The sequence below is a fragment of the Protopterus annectens genome, chromosome 10.part0, assembly GCF_019279795.1.
Source record: "Protopterus annectens isolate FY-2018-M chromosome 10.part0, PAN1.0, whole genome shotgun sequence".
In the NCBI taxonomy this organism is placed as follows: Eukaryota; Metazoa; Chordata; order Ceratodontiformes; family Protopteridae; genus Protopterus; species Protopterus annectens.
Genome location: NC_056744.1, coordinates 1,821,346,901 through 1,821,370,110, shown reverse-complemented (window position 1 = coordinate 1,821,370,110; position 23,210 = coordinate 1,821,346,901). Strand labels below are relative to the sequence as shown.

Here is a 23,210-nt window from a genome sequence, read left to right as displayed (position 1 = left end):
ACCTATAATACCTTGCCTCAAAAAAGATTTTCTTTGGTGGGCAACAGCATGCTCCCACAACAAGTGACCACCTTTCTCACCACCCCCGCCGCCCAGACCCTCACCACAGACTCATCAGACTATGCCTGGGGGTGCACACCTGGACGGCAGGTGCATTCAGGGCTAATGGAGCCCACAGCAAATCCGTCTGCACATCAGCCAAAAAGAGATGATGGCTGTCCAGCACGCCTTGATAGCTTTCAAGCCCCTTCTCTCCCCAGGGGCTCTCCTGATCAAAACAGACAACACCAGTGTGATGTGGTATATCAACAAGCAGGGAGTGACTCACTCCTACCCTCTATGCAGGCTGGCCATGACCCTTTGGCACACAGCCTCTGCCATGCAGTTCCACGTGTTAGCACAATTCCTACCAAGTTCTGTCAACTCTCTAGCAGGCCAATTAAGCAGAAATCTTCTGGACCCACACAAGTGACAGCCAACACCTAATAACTCAGAAATGCCCCCCCGAAGGTCGACCTCTTTGCCTCCCACACCAACCATCAGCTCAGCAAGTTCTGCACCAGGGAGCATCAGTGCATGGCTTGGAAAGTGGATGCCCTGTCCTTCCCCTGGGTCACTCTATCGGTCTATGCCTTTCCTCCACTATCTCTCATCCTTGGGGTACTGCTCAAAGTAGTCTTCTCTTTCTGCTGTTCCCATTGGGGGTCGCCACAGCGAATCATCTGTTTCCATTTCTTCCTGTCCTCTGCATATTGCTCAGTCACACCAACCGCCTGCATGTCCTCTCTCACCACATCCATAAACCTTATCTTAGGCCTTCCTCTTTTCCTCTTACCTGGCAGCTCCATCCTTAGCATCCTTTTCCCAATATACCCATTATCCCTCCTCAGCACATGTCCAAACCAGCGCAATCTCACCTCTCTGACTTTGTCTCCAAACCGTCCAACCTGAGCTAACCCTCTAATATACGGATTCCTAATCCTGTCCATCCTTTTCACGTCCAGTGCAAATCTTAAATTATTTAACTCTGCCACTTCCAGCACGGACTCCTGCCTTTTTGTCAATGCCACCGTCTCCAACCCATACAACATAGCTGGTCTCACTACCCTCTTGTAGACCTTCCCACTCTTACTGGTACCAGTCTTTCACAAATCACTCCTGACACTCTTCTCCACCCATTCCACCCTGCCTGTACTCTGTTCTTCACTTCTCTTCCACACTCATCGTTACTCTGAACTGTTGATCCCAAGTACTTAAACTCATCCACCTTCGCCAACTCTACTCCCTGCATCCTCACCATTCCTCTGTCCTCCCTCTCATTCACACACATTCTGTCTTAGTCCTGCTGACCTTCATTCCTCTCCTTTCTAGAGCATATCTCCACCTCTCCAGGGTCTCCTCAACCTGATCCCTGCTCTCACTACAGATCACAATGTCATCTGTAAACATCATAGTCCATGGGGCCTCCTGTCTGATCTCGTCTGTCCATCACCATTGCAAATAAGAAAGGGCTCAGAGCTGATCCTTGATGTAATCCCACCTCCACCTTAAACGGATCTGTCACTCCCACTGCAGACTTCACCACTGTTACACTACCCTCGTACATATCCTGTACCACTCTTACATACTTCTCTGCCACTCCTGACTTCCTCATACAATACCACAAGTCCTCTCTAGGCACCCTGTCATATGCTTTCTCCAACTCCACAAAGACACAATGCACCTTCTTCTGACCTTCCCTATATTTCTCCATCAGCAGTCTCAGAGCAAACATCGCATCTGTAGTGCTCTTTCCCTGGCATGAAACCATACTGCTGATTGCTAATAATCACCTCCCTTCTTAACCTAGCTTCCACTACTCTTTCCCTTAACTTCAAGCTGTGACTGATTAGTTTTATCCTTCTGTAGTTACTACAACTCTGCACATCACCCTTATTCTTAAAAATAGGTACCTAAACACTTTTTCTCCACCCCTCAAGCATCCTCTGACTTTCCAAGATTTCATTAAACAATCTGGTTAAGAACTCCACTGCCATTTCTCCTAAGCACCTCCATGCTTCCACTGGTATGTCATTTGGACCACCAGCCTTTCCATTCTTCATCCTGTTCATAGCTGTTCGTACTTCCTCCTTGTTAATCCGTTTCACTTCCTGAGTCACTATCCCCACATCATCCAACCTTCTCTCTCTCATTCTCTTCATTCATCAGCCCCTCAAAGTACTCTCTCCATCTGCTCAACACATACTCCACGCTTGTGAGTACATTTCCCTCACTATCCTTTATCACCCTTACCTGCTGCACATCTTTCCCAGCTCAGTCCCTCTGTCTAGCCAATCGGTACAGGTCCTTTTCTCCCTCTTTAGTGTCCAACCTTTCATACAGCTCTCCATATGCCTTATCCTTCGCCACCTCTCTCTTCGCCATGCTCCTCATCTCCTTATACTCCTGTCTACTTTCTTCATCTCTCTGACAGTCTCACTTCTTCGCCAGCCTCTTCCTCTGTATACTCTCATGTACTTTCTCATTCCACCACCTTGTCCTCCTTCCTCTGTCCAGATGTCACACCAAGCACCTTTCTAGCTGTCTTCCTTACCATCTTGGCTGTAGTTACCCAGCTGTTCGGTAACTCTTCACTTCCCCCCAGTGCCTGTTGACTTCACCAGAGCAGCTTCCACCCCTGCAGCTTTCCTCAGAGGAGTCCCCACCAGGAACATCCTGGAGGTTGCCACCTGGACATCTTTTCACACCTTTACCAAACATTACCACCTGCCTATCTTTTCCAGGTCCAGGGCAGGGTTTGCCACTGCAGTCTTAAAGGGCATCCTAGCCAGCCCCTAGTTTCCTTGACTGCCTCCACCCATTTCCTCAGCTTTGGGAATCAACCCAAATGTGATGACTGTAACAGTGAAACACGAAGAACATAGTATAGTTGTGTACACTTACCATAAATGTAGATGTTAGAGTGTATTCACTGTTGCAGTCCTGGTTCCTCTCCCTCCCCCCTTCTTTCTTCTCTTTCCTTACAAGGGACATATTGGCATTTACTTTCTACTGGTGGCATTCTTCCACCAGAACCTGGCTCCCACTTGGGGGCTCCTGACAAGTTAGGGCAAGAAAAACTGATGTAATGACGTCGGCTGCCTTACTTTATACTACTGATGACCTGACGTCAGTCCTGAAGCGACAGCAACCGACGCATAAATACTAAGCCTCTGGTATTTGGGCTGGCCGAGGGCTACCCTGGCAGGGATAACCCAAATGTGATGACTTCAACAGTGAATACACTCAAACATCTACATTTATGGTAAGTGTACACAACTGTACTTTGCCAATACAACTCCCTGTATTCTAATCTAGTCTCTCATGAACCCCCTCTTTTGTCTATTTGGACTACTTCCAAGACAAAAAAAAAATAAAAAAAATAGCTTCTTGACAAGCTAGTGTGTCTAAATGGAGTATTATTCCAGTTTTTGGTCTTAATGCCATAACCATGCTTGTATATTATAGCTTTTAATGTTTTGTTTTTTTTTCCAATATAGAAAGATGGACATTTATTACATATTGCAATGTAGACCACCCCATTGGTGTTGCAGTTTGCAAAGCTGTTACTCTTAATGCCATTTATTCCTGTCCTTCAAATAAATGCTCTCACCAGTTTTCAAAAATTGACATTGTGGGCAGCAACCACATTTGGGTGTTCTTACCTTACCCCCTTTACTGTAGAACTTATTTTGTAACAAGTTCTTTGTTAGCACCCTTCCTATAAGTAAACGTGAGGGGCTTATTAAAAATGAAGTCCAAGTCAGAAATATGAGAAAATCTATCGCATTCTGTTTGTATAATGCCCCTAGTAATGAGCACATCACATCCCCATTATAGTCTGTTATAAAACCTCCAAAATTATTTTGGGTGTTCAGACTATTATCATTGATTTGAGTCCCTATTTCCTTTTTCTAATAGTGGGGTAAATCTATTTTTTTCTTCCATCCAAAGCCTTATGTTTTATTCCTTCAAGTAAGGCATCAGGGTAACTAACCTATTTTTTTGAACATACTTATTAGTAGTTTGCACTCAATTCAGAAAATCTGTGTCATCCGAAGTGGTACAGCTTCCCCTTACAAATTGCCCTTCACTAAACCTCTCTTTTGGTGAAAAGGGTGTGCACTCGTGTAGTGTAAAAAAGAGTTTGAATACATTTTCTAAAAATTGTAGATTTAAACGTGGCGTGGTCTTTATTAGTAGTAATGTCCAAATAATTCTCGTGCTGATAATTTTAAAAAAGTAGTAGTGTTGGAAATAAAATGAATTAAATCTAAAAATGTATTTTCTGACTCGGTCCAAAAAATACAAATATCCAGGTAACGCTAATACAACATCCAACAATTGGCGAATTCAGAGACTGGCCTAGATACAGCTTTCTGACTTCACAGAGCCCTTCAAGTCTACCTTTAATGCCCCTTTTGACAGCTCCTCTCTGTTTGGGCCAAAAGTGAAACACTCACTGGGTGTGAACAAAAAGGCAAGACCTTATCTGCCATTGGAGTACGTTTTTCTGTGCACACCAGACCTTTTCCAAAGGATCAGAGGGGTAGTGGAAAAATGTGGTTTAGAAAATCCCACAGTTCTTTCCATGACACAAGGTGAGAGGTCGCCCAGAGGCGGGGGGGGGGGGGGGTCAGTAATGGTAGATGCGACCTCACGGCAGAGGAGGCCCACATAATCAGGCCTCCAGAGAATCTTTCTTTGGAGGGCCCTATCAACTCTCCTGAAGGAGTGCCCGATTGCTCGCCATTGGAGGCAGTTTGGGGCCATTTGTCTCTGCACCAAGAAACCCAGCAAACAATCACAAATGACAGATGGGTGCAGAGGATAATATCCAGGGGATATATCATTCCCTTCATCTATCCTGTTCCTATAAGCACATACGTTCTGGACGTTACACCCAGTCAGAAGTAACAGGCAACCATAGAAATTCAATAGTTGCTAAGCAGAAGTCACCCAACAAGTCCCTCTAGACCAGCGAGGATCCAGAACTTAAGATTCTTTTTAGTTGCAAAGAAAACGGGACTGGAGACCCATCTTGGATCTCAGCATTCTAAGCAAGTTCCAGATGGTAACACTGTAGTTGATACTTCCACTCTTGGAAAAAGAGAGTTGGATGTGCTCCGTAGCCCTTTAGGATGCACACTACCACATTCTAATGAGCAGACGATCCAGAAGATTACGCTTCTGGCTAGGAGCCAGTCACTTCCAGTTTCGAGGTCTGCCCTTCGGTTTCACTACAGCCCCCAGAGTGTTCACCAAATGCATGGCAGTAGTAGCAGCTCATCTGAGATGCAAAAGTTTACTTGTTTCTATATGTGGATGAAAGGCTCATCTCCTCCCCGACCAGGCATCTTCTTCAGAAAACCAGGGACTATGCCCTTCAACTTTGTTCATCTGTTGTAATCGCCATAAATTAAGGAAAATCTGCTCTAGAGCCATGTCAATCCTTGGTTTTCATAGGCGCTCAGATAAACACAATAATCATGTTATCAAAGCTTCCCCAAGAAAGAGTACACTAACTTTGGCATTACGTAGGGATGCTGATCAATAAGAAAAAGGCTCCTGCCAAACTAGTCCTACAGCTTCTAGGCAAAATGGCTGCTTCAGTTGTAGCAATGCCACTAGCTCGACAACATATGAGAATCCTCCAGTTGCTACTTTCGCGTCAGTGTTCTTTTCTGGACCTTCCAGTGTCACACAATATCATTCTAACCAACTCTTGCAAGAGAGACCTGCACTGGTCTCTCAGCTCTCCCCTAGTCCTTCAAAGCCATCCCTTTCTGCCCTCTCAACCCCGAGCTACAATGACCATGGACACATCCCAGATAAGGCAGGGGTCATTATCTAGGGAACACAGTCCAAGGCACTTGGCAAGAACACGGGGCCCATTTGCACATAAATATTCTAGAGGTGAGAGCAGTGCTCCTAGCTTTGCAAGCATTCCAGAACTCTTCCTCTAGGTACAGTAGCAATTCAGTTAGACAACATGTCTGTGATCTGGTATATAAACAAACCAGGGGGAACTGGATCTTACCCCTTATGTTGAGAAGCCCTGAGGGTCTGGCAATAGGCAGAGGCCAACCATTTTCTCACAGCAACACACATCTCCAGGAAATCCAGCGGGATTGCAAATAAACTGAGCAGAGCCATTCTTTGACCACACGTGGTCCCTCCGTCAAAGTGGAAGAAGAGGTCTTCCGTTAATGGGGCCAGCCTTGCTACTATCTCTTTGCATCACCCATCACTGCCAAATGCAGCAACTACTTTCCCCAATACCCCCAATGGGGGAGTAACCAAGGGATGCACTTGTTCACAATTGGCCCCCAGGATGACTTTATGCTTTCCCACCAATACATGTTATTCCCAAATTCCTTCAAAAAGCAAGCTTGCTGGAGACCACAGTAATCCTAATTGCCTTTATTGGCCTTGATAGATATGGTTCCCCTTTATCCAGCCTCATGTACACGAGGGGGACTATGGATCCTGGACCCAGTTCCGGATCTACTGACACATCCATCAGGAGAACTTCCTTTCAGCCTACACAATCTCAAACTGACATCTTGGCTGCTCCACTTCCCATGATGGCCAGGTTTCTTCTGCTTTCTTCTCCAGTAAAACACATTTAGCTTTTTACCCACAAGAAGTCTGCTTTAAAACTGTACAAGAGTAAATGCAAAGATTTGTGGCCTGGTCTAATGTTAATCACATAGATCCTTTCACAGCACCTTTACAATCTATTCTGAAATTTTTAGCTAAATTATTCAATGATGGAGCTGCTGCAGCTACTATTAGGATTCAATTAGCAGCAATCTTTAGTAAGAGACAATGGTACCGCCATAATTTCAAACAAACTTTGTAAGGCATTCCTCAAAGGTACTTAATCTGCCATCCGTACAGAAACCATTTTCCACCTTGGGATTTGAATTTTGTATTGAACCTTCTATTACATGTGAATTGAAATGCTCATCATGGAAGACTCTTCTTTTAGTAATTATATCCTCAGCAAGAACAGTTTCTGAATTACAGGCCCTATTCTCTACGTATCTGTACATAATTTTTCATAGACAGTTTCTCTGAGAACTATCCCTTCCTTTTTTACCTAAGGTGATTTCAGAAACTAACCTCAACCAGTCTGTTGAATTACCAGTGTTCTTCCCAAACTTTCAAAGCAAAGGAGAGTACAGTCTCCACCTTTTAGATGTCCATAGACAATTATGTTTCTATGTTTACAGGACATCACAATTCTGAAAGTCAGGTCAGTGCTTTATCTCGTATTCAGACATTAGAAAAGGCCAGCCAATTTTTAAGATAACACTATCCAATTGGCTATCACAATGTATATCTTTTTTATATAGAGTTTTAACCACAAGACTATTCCAAATCCTGTCAAAGCTTATTCTACCAAGGCAGTAGCCACTTCAGCAGCCTTCCAAGCCAGATTGCCCTTAGCATCTGTGCTGCAGCTACATGGGCTAAACCACATACTTTTATCACTCATTACAAATAGGATTTGGCCTCTAGGAGTAGAGCATCCTTTAGTTCTATGGTCCTGAGGAATATTCTCCCATGAGCCACCTAAGAATTACGTTGCTAGGGATGTTGTCCCATCCGTGAGAATTAAGATGAGATTGACAACAACACACAAGTTATGTGCTTACCATAACGTTGCATGTGTGATGTCCATTTCTTCCTTTATTTTCACAGCCTACCCACTATTACCCCCTCCTTGTAGACGGAGTAGCTTAATTGGATTTTTTTATAGGACTCTACTTCCTCTGAGGGTTTGTCTTGGGTAATGTGTTAGTCACATATTCTTGGTAATGTATACTTCTAGTCACTGCTAGAAGACTAACAAGATCTGAGATTACAGAACCGTTGCATTACGGGTAGGGAAAAATGCTCACAAGCTTGGCTGAGGACCTAGAGCTTATGTAAAGGCCGAGATGAATCCGAGGGATTGGATCCGACCCGTCTTTGAGAATAAAGGATGAGATGGACCACACACATGTAACATTATGGTAAGTACATAACTTCTTTTTTCACCTCCTGGATGTGCTCAGACAATTGTTTTTACCTTCACAAGACGAAACCATTAAGGAACTCTGATCATCTGTTTGCACCCCTTTCCTTTTAATCAGCTGGGTCAGGCTGTATGTAAAGTTACACCAGCCAAATTATTTTTTGGTTGTATATCCTTAGTTTATTCTCAAACAAAACTAAATTTAACTCAACCCCCTAGAGCTCAGTCCACTTGGTCTGTGGTTACTTCATCTACCTTTTTCATCAAGGGCCTCCATTTATGATATTTGTACTACAACCATTTAGTCGCAGACCTATACCTTTGTTGCACATTACAAATTGGACTTTGTTTCTAGAAGTAGAGCTTCTTTTGGTGTGCTAGTGCTCCAGCACATCCTTCTGTGAGACCCTCCCAAGGGTTACATAGCTTGGGATTCTGTCCCATTCTTGAGGAAGAATGAAAAGGACAACGTCAGATTTAAGAGTTATGCACTTACCGTAACTTGGCATCTGTGTTGTCAGTTTTCATTTTTCCTCAGGATGTTCGTCGTGTTTCACTGTTGCAGTCATCACCTGTGGGTTATCCCTGCTGTGGTAGCCCTCGGCCGGCCTGAATACCAGAGTCAGTGTTTTTGTGCATTGGCTGCAAGTCGCCTGTAGTCTGACGTCAGGTCATTAGTGCTATAAAGAAAGGCAGCCAACATCATTACATCACTCTTTCTTGCTGTGGAGCCCGTAGCAGAAGCAGTTTGCACGAGTGCCGGTCGGTCGATACCAGAGTTTGCATTTCAGCAGAAAACATCTAAAGCTAAGTACCCCGTTGGGGACCCTTTTTTCTTGCACTAACCGATATCTGAAAAAGTTAACAATTGTCTCGTCTGTGGAAAGCAGATACCACACAGAGACTTCCATTCTTAATGCATCACCTTAGGCCCAGACCACAGCATCCCCCATTGCGAGTTCTGTGCCCTCTTTAATGTGAGAATCATTTGCCATAGAGCTCTTATTGTAGACAGCTTTGTGTTTCGCATTCCGATATGGCATCCGTCAGCCAGCAATCCGTAGGCATACCAAAAAAATGCAGAGAAAGATAGAAACAGGCCACACAAGGCTAAGCCTTCTGACGCTACTGCTAAGCAGGTCGTCAGTTCTCCGGAATTCAGTGAGGCCCTTTCTCAGCCCCTGATGCTCGATGCAATATCTCTGCAGGCCTCTACCAAGACCCTTTGAGTCCGGTATGCCACAGAAATCTTCTTCGTCTTCCAAGCCTTTGACTGTCTCTACCTCTGTTGGGTCGGAGCTGCGACACAGGCACTGGCTTCCGAGGAGACCTTTCGCACTACCAAATCTAGACAAAAACTGACATCTTCTCATCCGACTACCCGTTCTCTCAGACCAATGGATTCTGTCAGGTCTAGAAGCCAGGCCACTCCTAGAAAATCTGCTTCTAGCCACCATCTTGGTCCTGCTCCACCACCCCAAGCACTAAATGCTTAAAATGGCAGAGGATCTCCTCTCCCTTATCCGTGGTAGTCAGGCCACTTCTAAAAGGAAAAGGCACCCTTCTCCAGAAATTTTGCCAGAGCAAGATTCTGAGGAATCTGACTATTCAGATTTTGAAGAGGAACAACCACCTCTGACTGCTTACGAGGATTCGGATGCAGAGAAATCCATCCCTTCTGCCTTCCCTCCAGAGGACATTTCCTTTGGGGAAAACCCTTCACTCCTTCAGGGAACATTTCCAGTGGGAATTTCAGGAATTCCCTCAATCTAAGAAGAGACTTATTTTCTGGACCTGCCCCAGCACAGACCCCTGGCCATCCCCCCTATTTTAGAAGTGGTGGATGATGTTTTCCATGAATCCAGCTTAGTCCCTGATGCTCTCCCTGATGCTCTCCCACCTGCTCCCAGTAAACCTGACAGGTACTACAGAGTACCGGATTCCCACAAATACCTGTACAGCAATCCTTCTGCAGACCCAGAGGTCATTACACAGGGGACCTAAAGGAGCTAAGACTTGTTCTGCCAAAAATCCTATTCCTTCTGACAAGGACTGCTCTGAACAGATGGGGTAAAAAAAAATATTCGTCTATGCAACCTTAGCTATCAGAGCACTTAATTGTCAGTTCCATATGTTAAAATATCAGCAGCACACTTTGGAACTATTAAAACAAAAGATTTCTACCTTTCCTGATTGTGCCATTTAAAAGAAGTAGCAGATTTACTACACTCCACTTGTCAAGTGGCCAAACATTCATTACACTAGGGATATGACGCCATAGAAGCTTCTAGCAGGGCAGCAGTGACAGGATCTGTCATTAGGAGACATGCATGGCTGAAGGAACAACCTCTCCCTGAGCATGTCAAGTCTAAGCTTATTGATGCACCTCTGGATAAGGAGTGCTTGTTTTGGAGTTAAAGCAGAAGAGGTGCTTAAAAAGATGGAAGACCAAGCAAAATTTATGCAAACAGTAAAAGATTTCAGGTCCCACCTCCCAGGCTCAGCAGGAACTTTCCATCTAAGCACTGGTCCTTCCCTGCACCCAGCAGGCAGGGGCAAGGCCTGCATGGACAGACCATCCAGGCCACTGTCCCAGAGCCAGCAGAGAAGCAAACAGTGGACCTCTTCCTCCCCAAAGACAGGGAGTTCTAAGCCACCCTTCTACAGCAAAAACTTGCAATAAGTCCTCCACCATCCTCTGCTCTCCCTTCACTCCCCAAAGACTAGGAGGAAGGCTCTCCCTCCTCAGAGAGAATTGGCTCTCTATAACAAAGGACCAATGGGTCTTAAAGATCATTTGTCAAGGATACAAATTCTCTTTCAGCGAACTCCCAATTCCAAGAGGGTACCCAGACTTAACTCCAAATCAGTGGGTAGAGGCATTGAAACAGGTCAAAACTCTCATATCCCAGGGAACAGGAGAACCTGGCCCCTCAGATCAAGCAGGCAAAGGCTTTTATTCCAGACTATTCCTTGTTCCCAGAAAACCGGCCACTTGGCACTCCATCCTGGATCTATCCATTCTGAAAACTCCCTGGTGATCCCCACATTGAAAATGTTAACCTTGCAGCAGCTGCTGCCTATGCTGACATAAAATGCCTGGATGGTGACACTAGATTTTAAAGATGCCTACCTACACATCCCCATAATGGAATCCTGCAGAAAATTCCTGCTCTTCAGAGCAGGATCACAGCACTTTTAGTTCTCTGCGCTGCCCTTTGGCTTATCTACTGCAACCAGAGTATTTACCAAATGCTTAGCCCCGACTATAGCATTTTGCAGACAGAGAAATTTACAGATTTACCCTTACCTGGACAACTGCCTCATTCAAGCAGAATGCAGAGAAAAGCTGCTCCAGGACCTTCTCTTTGGCAAATCCCTCCTAACTTCCCTAGGGTTCGCCATCGAGAAGAAATCAAAGCAAACTCCCACCAGGCAGATTATATTCTTGGGAGCTCTGCTAGACACATCATCCCAAATAGCCTTCCTATCCCCAGAAAGGCAGACCTTCCTGCCTCTCTACTTTACCCAGTTGGCTTCCAGAAGTCACCTTACTGCGAGGACTTTCCTGCAAGCTCTGGGATACATGGCATCCTTCTGGCCAGGTGTCACATAAGAAAACTCCAGTGGTACCTGAAGAATCTTAGGTGCCAGCACTCTGTCTCTAGAGACCTCTCTCCCTCTGATCCAATGTATAAGGGCTGAGTTTCTCTGGTGGGCAGAGGCCTGTGCCAAAAACAAGGGTCTTCCCTTCTCCCTCCGCCCTACTGGCCAGACCATCACCACCACCTTCTCAGACATTGCTTGGGGCACTCGCCTATCAGGAAGGTGCCCTTAAGGTCTTTGGGATGCCCAGCACCTTCACTTGCACATTGGTCTAAAAGAAATGATGGCAGTACAAAAGGCTCTGACATCCTTTAAACCACATCTCAGGCCAGGGGTGGTCCTCGTAAAGACAGGCAACAACACAGTTATGTGGTATATCAACAAACGGGGGGGGGCCCAATCTTGCTCTCTTTGCAGACTAGCCTTGAACCTCTGGCTAACAGTTGCCTCCATGGGTCTACACCTAATTGCCCAATACCTACCAGGGGTCAACAACACCCTGGCAGACCATCTAAGAAACTTATTGGACCCCCACGAATGGCAGCTTCACAGGAACATCTTTCTGCAAATCATTCAGGAGTGGAGGACTCCGGAGGTGGATCTTTTTGCTTCACACCTCAAGCACCAGCCTCAAAAATTCTGTACCAAAGAGTACAACCTCCTAGCATGGAAGGTGGATGCCTTGACCTTCCCTTGGAAATCCCTCTGTGTATGTATTCCCTCCTCTGCCAAAGGCCATCCTCATTGCTACAGACTGGCCCAGACAACATTGGTACCCCTTACTGCGCAGCCTGGCCTTAAAGTCCCCTATGCATCTCTTCCTGATCCCAGACCTCTTGACCCAGGTGAGGGGGGAGATACTGCATCCAGACTTGCAGACTCTCAATCTTTCAGCATGGCTTATACCTTTAAAAGCTAGCAAGGAGTCCTTGCTGAGCAAACAAGTCCTGGACATTATCACAGAGACCAGAAGGCCCAGCACCAGAAAATCTTACATGGGGAAATGGGAAAGTTTCTGCTCCTGGAGCCAGAGCAGACGGGCGAGTACATAACATCCTTCCATCCCTCATGTCTTGGATTACCTAGCTGTGTTGCTCAAAAGTGGCCTTTCCTCTTCTATTAAAATTCATACTTCAGCTATCTCAGCCCATTATGATTCATAACCACCCCTCTTCTCTCATCCTTTGATAAAACAATTCCTCAGAGGGGCATCTAACATCATACCTCCCAGAAGGCAACCCACACCAGCCTGCAACCTGAATTAGGTTTTTAGAAAAACTAACCATCTGATATTGTTAATCCTCGTTCATTCCTTATGCATGGGTATCGGTTCCGAGCTCGGACCCGATCCGGCCATTTTCCAAGCTCACGTCAGCTTCAGACTCTCGAGCTAAACTGTTAACCGCAATCCCCTTCTCCCTGTTACCCCAGATTTTGTTTGCCGCGTTGCCATCCGGTCGTGTCAAGCTACTTTTCTTGAGCTAAGTACAGTCAATTGTTTAATTGCTTTACAAATTACTTTTCTGTCAGAAAAGTTGATATTTTATTGTCTCTTACCCTGTCGCATCTAGAGTTCATAATTTCCTCAGGTTTTTCTGTTTTTTTACGTACTACTTTTACCGCGAGGTGTTTTCTCTCTACCGTCGTTGGTAATCTTTTTCCCTTTTCTCTCATACCTTCGGGTAATCTCTTGTACCATTGTTGGTACTTTTCTGTTAATATGACGGATAAAAAAGGTAGTCCAGGGTTTAAGCGGTGTTCTGATTGTGGACACAAACTGCCTACTTCTGATGCACACTCTGTGTGTTTGTTTGGGAGCTTCCCATTTATCTGTTGAACCACCTTGTACTATTTGTGAGAACTTTTCTAATAGAACTTTGTTAGAAAGGAAAAACAAGCTAATACTGAAGGGACTTCTAAAATATCCCTTTTCAGAGGCTATTTCTGGTTCGGAGGTCTCAACCCCTCCTAAAGCCCATAAGAAAATGGATGTTTTTCCTAAGGCTAAATCCTTGCCTTCGTCCCCAGCTGGGGACTCTCACCAACCAAAACCTTAAAAGGCTAAATTTTCGGCTCTGGAGCTCTGTCAGCCCCAGTGCTTTCGGTGCCTAGACCTTCGGCACCGAGGCCTTCGGCTCCATTAGTGATTTTGGCTCCATCCTCTCCTGCAGCCTTCTATATATCAGCACCGAGGGGCTCCTCGGTTCAGACCATTACCACTGTATCAGCACCGACCATTCAGTCAGCACAGACCTTGCCCACGTCGGTTCCGAGATCTTCCTTGGAACCGAGGCCTTTATTGTTGACTCCAGTTTTATCGGTTACAGCTTCGGCACCGATCCCTCTGTCGGTGCAGACAATGACCTCGGCACCGATGACTTCTTCGGTGCAGACAACAGTAGTCCAGTCTCGGCACCATTGTCCTTGGTGCAATGTGATGAGATGGGCACCGAGTCTGCCTCTTTTGTGGACAGGCCTGTTTCTCCCTCAGTCTCCATGAGGTCCACTGGAAGCCTTTCCCAACTTGATGTGTTGCGTCTTGTGGACCAGACATTCTTGGCCAGAGGTATCCTACCCCTCTGGAACTATCCTTCCTTGGGAGGTGATCACCCATCTCCAAAGGCCCCTTCTCATTCTCCTCCTTCACTGCCTTTGAAGTCCGTGGATATAGCACAGCTTCCCCTTCTGCGGTTCCCTTTATGGATCTCACTAAGGAATCGCAGTTGCCTTCATGGCAGGAAAGTTTTGCTATGACCCAGGATATTGCTCCACAACCATACAGGGACTCTGGGTCGGCAGGCTGAGCCACTTAGGGGAGGGGTGCCCCCTGTCCTAGACACACTCCTCTTCGGGTGGACCAGCCTTCCAACTGATGGAGAAGGCTTTCGCTGCTGCTTGTGATTCCGGACTGTCTATACCTCCGCCCTCTGGTATACTGGTCTCACAAGTTGCACTTAGCAGACATTGGGTGCAGGGGCCGCAGGACATATTCCCTTAGGAATCCCCTTTTCTGCTGTCTTCTCCTGCTGAGGAGGTCCACCGGAAAAGTTTGTGTAAGAGGAAGCGCATAGACTCCACAGAGGAGTCCCTCACCGAAGAGACAGATTTAGATGAGGGGGAAGGAATCGCTTGGTCACTCTCTGAGGTATCCTTTGGTGATATCCTCGAAATCCTGAAACAGAGAGGTGACTGGCAGTCCTGTAATCTGATCTGAGGAATCTGTGTTCCTGCAGTCTTTTTGCGCCCGGCCCCCTACCTCCTGGGTTACTCCACCTGCCGATGAACTTGTCCGGCTCATCTTGCAGCGTTCTTGGAAAGCTCCTGATACCGTCGAAGCTATTCCCCGGAGGCCAGATAAGATCTTGTCCCCTCCTGCTTCAGATCCCCATTGGTCCAAAGGTCTTCCTGTGGATGCTTTGGTGGTGGCGGCCGCAACAAAAAAGGATCTGGCTGAAGAAGAAAGCCAGACTGTCCATCCGCCTAACGGAGAGTCCCGGGCCCTGGACAGGATAGGGAAGCGCACCTTTGCTTCTGCGACCTTTTTTATCAGGTCCCTGAATTATATGGCACATTTTACCAGGCTTCAGAGGGATCTGGTTTCTGAACTCTCTGAAACTTTGGCTGGTGCCGTGTCTGATGAGGTCCGTGACAGTGGCCTCTCAGCTGGCCACCATTGAATCTATATCAAACTCCTCTATGCGATTGATATCTCATGCATCAGAAGGAGCAGCTAGAGCAGCGGGTTCAGCTGTGGTCTTGAGACGATACTCCTGGATGCGCTTGTGCAACTTCACGGAACCCTTTAAGTCTTCTTTTCTTAATGCCCCTATTGAAGCCTCCTTGTTGTTTGGGCCCAAAGTTAAAAGCGCACTGGCCAGATGTGAACAGGATGGTAAGACCCTTTCTGCCATAGGTGTCCATTATTCTTCCCCTCAAGGTGCTTTCTTCCAAAACCAAAAGAGTGGGAAGATATGGTTCAAGAAATGTCAGGGTCCTTTCCGTGACACCCAGGCCAAGTTCTCCCCCAGAGGCAGAGGGGGAAACTCGCAGGGAAGACGCCCCTTTCAGGACAGAAGGGGTCAGTGTAACCAGGGTTCCAGGGATTCTTTCTTCGGCCAATCCTACCAGTGCTCCTGAAGAGCGGCCTATCTCCTTTCCTCTGGAGGAAGTTGGGGGACGTTTCTCCTTGTACCCTTCTGCCTGGCTAAACATCACCACCGATTCTTGGGTACAAAGGATTATAATCAGAGGTTATCATATCCCCTTTGATCTCTGTCCCTTCCCTTCAAAAAATCTTCCCGACGTTCCACCCAGTCAAAGGGAAGAAGCAGCACTAGAGAGAGAAAAGCTGCTAAGAAAGAGTGTCATCCAAATAGTCCCTCCAGACCAGATAGGATCCGGATTCTACTCGAGACTATTTTTGGTGCCAAAGAAAACTGGGGACTGGAGACCAATTTTGGATCTCAGTGTATTGAACAAGTTTGTAAGAGTACAAAAATTCTGGATGGTCACAATACAGTCTATCCTCCCGCTTTTGGAAAAAGACAATTAGATGTGCTCGATAGATCTTCAAGATGCGTACTACCACATAAAAGTGGACAGGCCATCAAGAAGATTTCTGCGCTTCCGTGCGGGAGCCCGTCACTACCAGTTCAGAGTATTGCCTTTTGGACTCTCTACAGCCCCCAGAGTGTTCACAAAGTGCATGGCAGTTGTCACAGCTCACTTGTGACTTCAAGGATTCCAGGTGTTTCCATACCTAGACGACGGACTCATTTCTGCCCCCACCAGACATCTACTGGAAAAAGCCCTGGCATACTCTCTCCTTGTTGCTCAAAGGCTAGGCATAACCATAAACTGGCAAAAATCCAATCTCACCCCATCTCAGTCGACAGAATTCATACACAAAAAACTGCAGAGCTGCTATTCCAGAGCACAGAATTCTAAGGATAAAGCAACAACTGCTTTCAATCCTTTCAAAGGAAAAATCTATGGCTCACTCGGTTCTACAGCTGTTGGGTTCCATGGCAGCCTCCATCACCATTGTTCCCCTGGCCAGGTTTCACATGTGGCTTCTACAATGGCTACTGCTCACCCAATGGTATCCTTTTCAGCGTCCCCTTTCAGCCATGATTCATGTAACCCACAGGTGCAAACAGGATTTAAATTGGTGGATGACGCACAATAGCTCACAATGGTCTCGTCCCTTCACCCCCCAGCAACCCAAGGCCACAGTGACCACGGACACCTCCCTGATGGGGTGGGGGGGGGGCTATGTCAGGGACAAACAGTCCAAGGCACTTGGTCCGAACTGGAGGCCCATCTGCATATAAATGTTCTAGAGCTGAGGGTGGTGCTTCTGGTGTTGCAAGCATTCCATCCTCTGCTGCCATCTGGGACAATTGCGATTCAGTTAGACAACATGGCGGCGGTCTGGTACGTCAGCAAGCAAGGTGGAACCAAATCTTACCCCCTTTATCGAGAGGCCATGAGGATATGGCAATGGGCGATGGCTACCAACAATTTTCTTCTTGCAACGCACATTCCCAGGAGTTCCAGCGTGATAGCAGACAGACTCAGGTGAATTCTTCAACCTCACGAGTGGTCCCTGAATCTCTTGATAGCGGTGGAGATCTTCCACCGCTGGGGCCGTCCTTGCTGCGACCTCTTTGCATCCCCGACCAACTGCAAACGCAGCAACTACTTCGCCCTGAATCCCCCTCCGGGACAGCCACCCAGGGACGCTCTAGTCCATGATTGGCCCTCGGGTCTTCTTTACACATTTCCACCCTTTCCCTTCATTCCCCAGTTTCTGAAGAAAGCCCGTCTGTTGAGGAGCAAGGTGATCCTCATAGCACCATATTGGCCTCGACTGATTTGGTTTCCCTTCCTTTGGCTTCACCTACTAGATTGACCGTGATCTACTCTGGAGCCAGTCTCACATCCACAGAACCTGATTCATCCCAACCTGAACAGCCTGAAGCTCACTGCTTGGCTACTCCAATTCCCTTGATTGCCAGGCAGAATGATCTTTCTTTACCAGTACGTGATATTCTCATTGCTTCTCATAAGTCTTCCACTAGAATTACTTATCTGAGCAAGTGGAAAAGATTTACCTGTTGGCTGAAAGATAAACAAGTAGACCCCTTTTCAGCACCAGTGTCAATAATACTAGATTATTTGGCTGACCTGTTTCAGTTAGGTCTATCGGCTTCTACCATTAGAGTTCATTTGGCTGCAATTTCTAATTTTCATGAGGGTGTCCAAGATTCCTCTCATGTCCCATAAATTGTGCAAGACCTTCATAAAACGTATGAGTCATCTGAAGCCACCTTTTAGAGAACCTATTCAACCATGGGATTTATCATTAGTTCTACAAGCTGAGTGTCACCCTTTGAACCAGCCTCTTCGTGTGGCCTCAAGTATTTGTCATGGAAAACCTTGTTTTTGGTCGCTATTACTTCTGCCAGACATATTTCTGAACTTCAAGCTTTATGTATCACGAGTCCATACTTGATTTTTCATAGAGAGAGAGAGTGTCTCTGAGAAGTAATCCATCTTTTCTGCCTAAAGTGATCTCTGAAATGTCTATTAATCAAGCCATTGGATTGCTAGTTTTCTTTCCCAATCATTCAAACAGAGGAGAGTATTGCCTGCATACCCTAGATGTACACAGGCAAATCCGTTTTTACTTAAACAGGACTAAACCCTTTCGTAAATCTGACCAGTTATTTTTGGCCTTTTCTGGACCTAGATTAGGATCGGCTGTTGCTAAGGTCACATTAGCTGGATGGTTGAAGGACTGTGTGACCTTCATTTACACACAACGTAATATCTCGTTGCCTTCTACCAGGAAAGCTCATTCAACAAGGTCGGTGGCAACTTCTGCTGCCTTCCATGCCAGAGCTTCTTTACATGACATCTATGCAGCTGCAGCTTGGGCTACACCTCATACCTTCATCAATCATTACAAATTTGGTTTGGCCTCCAGGGGAAGAGCATCTTTCAGTTCTATGGTGCTCAGGAATGTCCTTCCATGAGAGCCTCCCAGGAATAGAGGTAGCTGGGGACTCTGTCCCATGCGTAAGTAATGAATGAGGATTAACAATATCAGATAAAGAAGTTGTCTTACTGTAACGTTCCATCTGTATTGTTGATCCTCGTTCAGTCTTTACCACCCTCCCTCCTTCCCCCTCCTGTGGTTTCTAGTGGATCTCACCATCCGGTTTTCTTAGGTTATTTGACCAGAGGTAGCCTCTACCTTCTTTAACTTGCAAACTCAATCTGAGGTAACAGGGAGAGGGGAATTGTGGGTAAGAGTTTAGCTCAAGAGTTTGAAGCTGACGCGAGCTTGGAAAATGGCCAGCTCGGTTCCGAGCTCGGAACCGATACCCATGCGTAATGACTGAACGAGGATCAACAATACAGATGAAACGTTATGGTAAGACATAACTTCATTTTACCTCCTTTCAACCTGCTGCTTCCACAGAATTAAAATTCCTCTCCTGGAAGACTGCCTTCCTACTAGCTATCACCTCAGCCAGAAGGGTTTCAGAACTTCAGACACTCATGGCTGTTGAGCCCTTCATCATTTTCCAAGCAGACAGGGTCTCTGAGGACTAACCTCTCCTTCATGCTCAAGGTGGTATCTGATGTGACCCTCAACCAGACCATACACCTACCCACCTTCTCCAACTCTCAAAACAAGGGGGGGGGTAATCTTGCACTAGGTACATGTGCACAGACAACTCGGATGCTATTTGGACCATACTAACCCCTTAAGAAAAACAGACCAGCTATTTGTCAGCTTTGCCCTAGCAGCAGAGAGGAAGCCCATTTCCAAATGGATATCACACTGTATCCATGTCTGCTACAGATTACATAGGAACTCTTCCCCCAAAGTCTATTCGTACCCATTTCATTAGGGCAGCCTCCACTTCCACATCTTTCCTCAGAGGAGTCCCCAGCAGGGACATCTTGGAAGCTGCCACCTGGACCTCTGTCCATACTTTGCAAAGCATTACCACCTATCTCTTTTCTCTAAGTCTTGGCCAGAGTTTGCCTCTGCAGTTCTGCAGAGCTTGCTGACCCATGCCTTTGGCTTTATCCTATCCTTCCACCCTTCTCCTCAGCTTTGGCAATCCTCCCACAGGTGATGACTGCAACAGTGAAACACGAAGAACATATTACAGTTGTGTACACTTATCATAAATGTAGATATTGAAGTGTATTCACTGTTCCAGTCCTTGTTTCCCTCCCTCCATCCCCCTTAATATATCCTCTTCCCCTAGGGGGACAGAAGCTTCCCAAGGTGGCCCTTGGCCTCCAGGACCACTTTATCTTATTTCCTTGTGCTTCTTGATGGTTTAGAGCAAGATAAACTGATGTAATGATGTTGGCTTCCTTGCTTTATAGCACTGGCAACCTGATGTCAGACTACAGGTGACTGCAGCCGATGCTCAAAAACATTGACTCTGGTATTCGGGACAGCTGAGGGCTACCATAGCAGGGATAACCCACAGGTGATGACTGCAACAGTGAATGCACTCTTAACATCTACATTTATGATAAGTGTACACAACTGTACTTTCCCTCCGTTCCAACCCCCTCTTTTTTTTCTAGAAGTACCTGTAAGACCATATTGGATCCTTCATTTCCAGGTTTGAGCCTTATCTGTTTCTGCTTGTATTGTAAATTAGAAAATTAAGCAGCAAACTCGATCTGAGGGGTTTTGGGTCAGAGTAGAGCATTCTGGGTAGAGGGAGGAGCTCAAGAATAGGATCTGAAGTCTTCTGTATGCAGCCAAGTCGAATCAGAGGATCGGATCCAAACTTGTTTGTGAGGAAGAATGAAGGTGGGCAACGCAGATGCCAAGCTATAAGTATATAACTCGTAATTTTAAGCAATATTGTTGCATTTATTAAAGAGTTCTGTATAGCTTTGGTTTTTAGATGTTGGTGGACATACTGTGAGCAATTTAAGTGCTCTGTTTTTTTAATTTTGTCTGTCTTGGAGAAGTTTGCAAGAATGTTTTAATTACTGAGAATTGTATCATTTCTGTACATCTTTTTTTAGGTCAGAGAGCCATTCACCAACCCGGAAGGAAAAGAAGAAGAAAAAAAGTTCCAAGAAGAAGAAACACAGGTAAGGCACGACAGTAGCAGGCAGTGTGCGCTCAGATGTACTTGGGCTGTAATGGTAAGGCACAGCAGTAACAGGCAGTGTGCGCTCAGATGTACTGGGGTTGTAGTGGTAAGACACGACAGTATCCGCAGTATGTGCTCAGCTGTACTTGGGTTGCAATGGTAAGGCACAACAATAACAGGCAGTGTGTACTCATGTACTTGGGCTGTAATGTAAGGCACAACAGTAACAAGCAGTGTGTGCTCAGATGTACTTGGATTGTAATGAAAGGCACGACAATATCAGGCAGTGTGTGTTCTTTTGATAGCTGGGTTAGACTTGGATTAGTGCTTTTGTGCTTCTTGTTGTAACTGTGAGCCCCAGAATTATCAAAAAGTACAGAACAGCTACTGTGTAATGTGGGTTTTTATTTTTTTTTGTCAGAGGACAAGACCCTGTGCACCTCCAGAAATGAGGCAGTCCCCCCCATATACCCCCCAACCAAACTTCAAACTTACATATACTAACTAGGAGATTGCCATACCTAGGAGAAAAAGAAATACTCAGAGCAACCCTGGTCTTGGTGTATACAAACCACATATTTGCTCATTTATTGTTCTATGTAAAGGTTCAAAGGTTCAAACAATTGCCTTGGTTTTGCTTTGGTGCTAGATAGAGTAATGATTTAGTGCAACAGTATGCAGATAGAAGTTGTGGAAATTCAGTCTGGCTCTGTAGGAATATTTTCATTTTTACACATTTAAAAAACAAAAAAAAAGATCTCATAATAGGTTTGTGTGCTGCCTGGAACCCTCCTTCTGTCCATCATGCATTGGTTGTCTCAGTTTTGTTTAAGTGGAAAACTGACCTGAGTACCTTAGAGGAAAGGTGGTTGGTGTAATGGCTAAGTTATTTACCTCATAGATGCAATATGCAGGGTTTGATTCTTACCTTTAAAAGGGAAATTGGCGGCTTAAAAGGCCCACAAGGGTTGCTAGACTAGTATTTGATGATGAGGCTATGAAAGTCCTTTTGAGCTTGTGAATGAAAGTTGACATTTTTGTTTATCTCCGGGTTTCTTGCTGCATGTACTTCCTGATCAGTTATAGATTACTGAAGATGACTCTGCATGCCCTACTAATCTGACTTGGAGGGTTTGCCCAAACACCTCTACTTTGTCCCAAATGTGGCTTAAAAACACCAGCTGCTTGCTTTTGCACCATTATTTACTTTTTAGCTGCAAGAGGCATATGGTCATTGATCTGCTGTCCATCTAGTTCATCCAAGTTGATTTCTGTTGTGTGTGTTAGATACCCAGTTTGGGAACCGTTATTTGGCATTAAATATTTTATTTTCAATCCTTGCTTGACTGTTATGCATGATGTTCATCGTGTTTCACTGTTGCAGTCATTACACTTGGGTTATCCTGCTGGCCGGCTACCCGCAGTCAGCCTGAATTCCAAAGTCCTGGTCCGGCGTCTGTTGCTGTCACCTCTTCCCTGACATCAGTGCGCCAGGGGTATATAAGATGCAGCCGACGCCATTTTCTTCAGTCTTTCTTGCCGCGCGGTGCCCAAAGCAAAAGCAAGTTCGCAAGTGCCGTTCGGCCGACTCCTGAGATTTTCAAAATTGAATTTCAGAACCAAAGTCTTCAATAAAGCTAAGTACCCTGTTGGGGAAACTTTTTCTTGCTCCAGACCGATGTCAGTAAAAGTTAACAATTGTATTTCTTGTGGGAAGCAAATACCTCGTAAGGATTTTCACTCTTACTGTATTCCTTGCCTAGGCCCTGACCACGATGTTGCTAGTTGTCGGTTTTGTGCTAGATTCAACCAACGCGCTATTAAGCGTCTGTTTGATTTTGCTTTACATTACTTTGGCCGAAGGTTTAACTACATAATGCCATCGGAACAACTGACGACCGGAATTCATAAACGCAACGACAAAGAAAAGGACAGGCATCTGAGATCCAAAACAGACGAAGCCTCTTTTTAGGCTAGTCGTCGGTTCTCAGTGACGCGCTTTAGCAGCCCCTGACACCCGCTACCTCAGAGCCACAGGCCGCCTCCGACTCCCACGTGGAGACAACTAGGCCTCTGGAAACTCCAGGTATTGGGCCTATGGAAACTATTCCCTCAGATGGGTCCGGAGCCGCTGAGCAGGCATCGGCTTCTGAGGGTGTTTTCAGACCTACACAGCTTACTATCAAGTCCATTTCAGCAGCCAAGGCAAAGTCTAAAACACCATTCAAGACAAACAAGTACAGCATTCTCTTGGATAGTCATCCATGCCAAAGAAACAGATGCTTAAAATGGCCGAGGACCTAATTACTTTGATCAGGGGTTCCCATCCCCCTCCTGATAAAAGGCCTAGGCAAGACACTGACTGACTCCTCTGACCAGGTTTCTATTTCTTC

The 23,210-nt window shown here is 45.8% G+C and overlaps 1 protein-coding gene across 6 annotated transcripts in view; it reads left to right on the top strand.

Moving 5' to 3' along the window:
• LOC122814063 (serine/arginine repetitive matrix protein 2-like) overlaps nucleotides 1-23,210 on the top strand; it is a 1,651,944-nt gene that overhangs the window by 492,297 nt on the left and 1,136,437 nt on the right. For all 6 annotated transcript variants that reach the window (XM_044086671.1, XM_044086672.1, XM_044086668.1 and 3 more), the window contains exon 6: nucleotides 20,747-20,815. In XM_044086671.1, coding sequence (XP_043942606.1) covers nucleotides 20,747-20,815 — 69 coding nt within the window. The remainder of the gene's footprint in view (nucleotides 1-20,746; nucleotides 20,816-23,210) is intronic.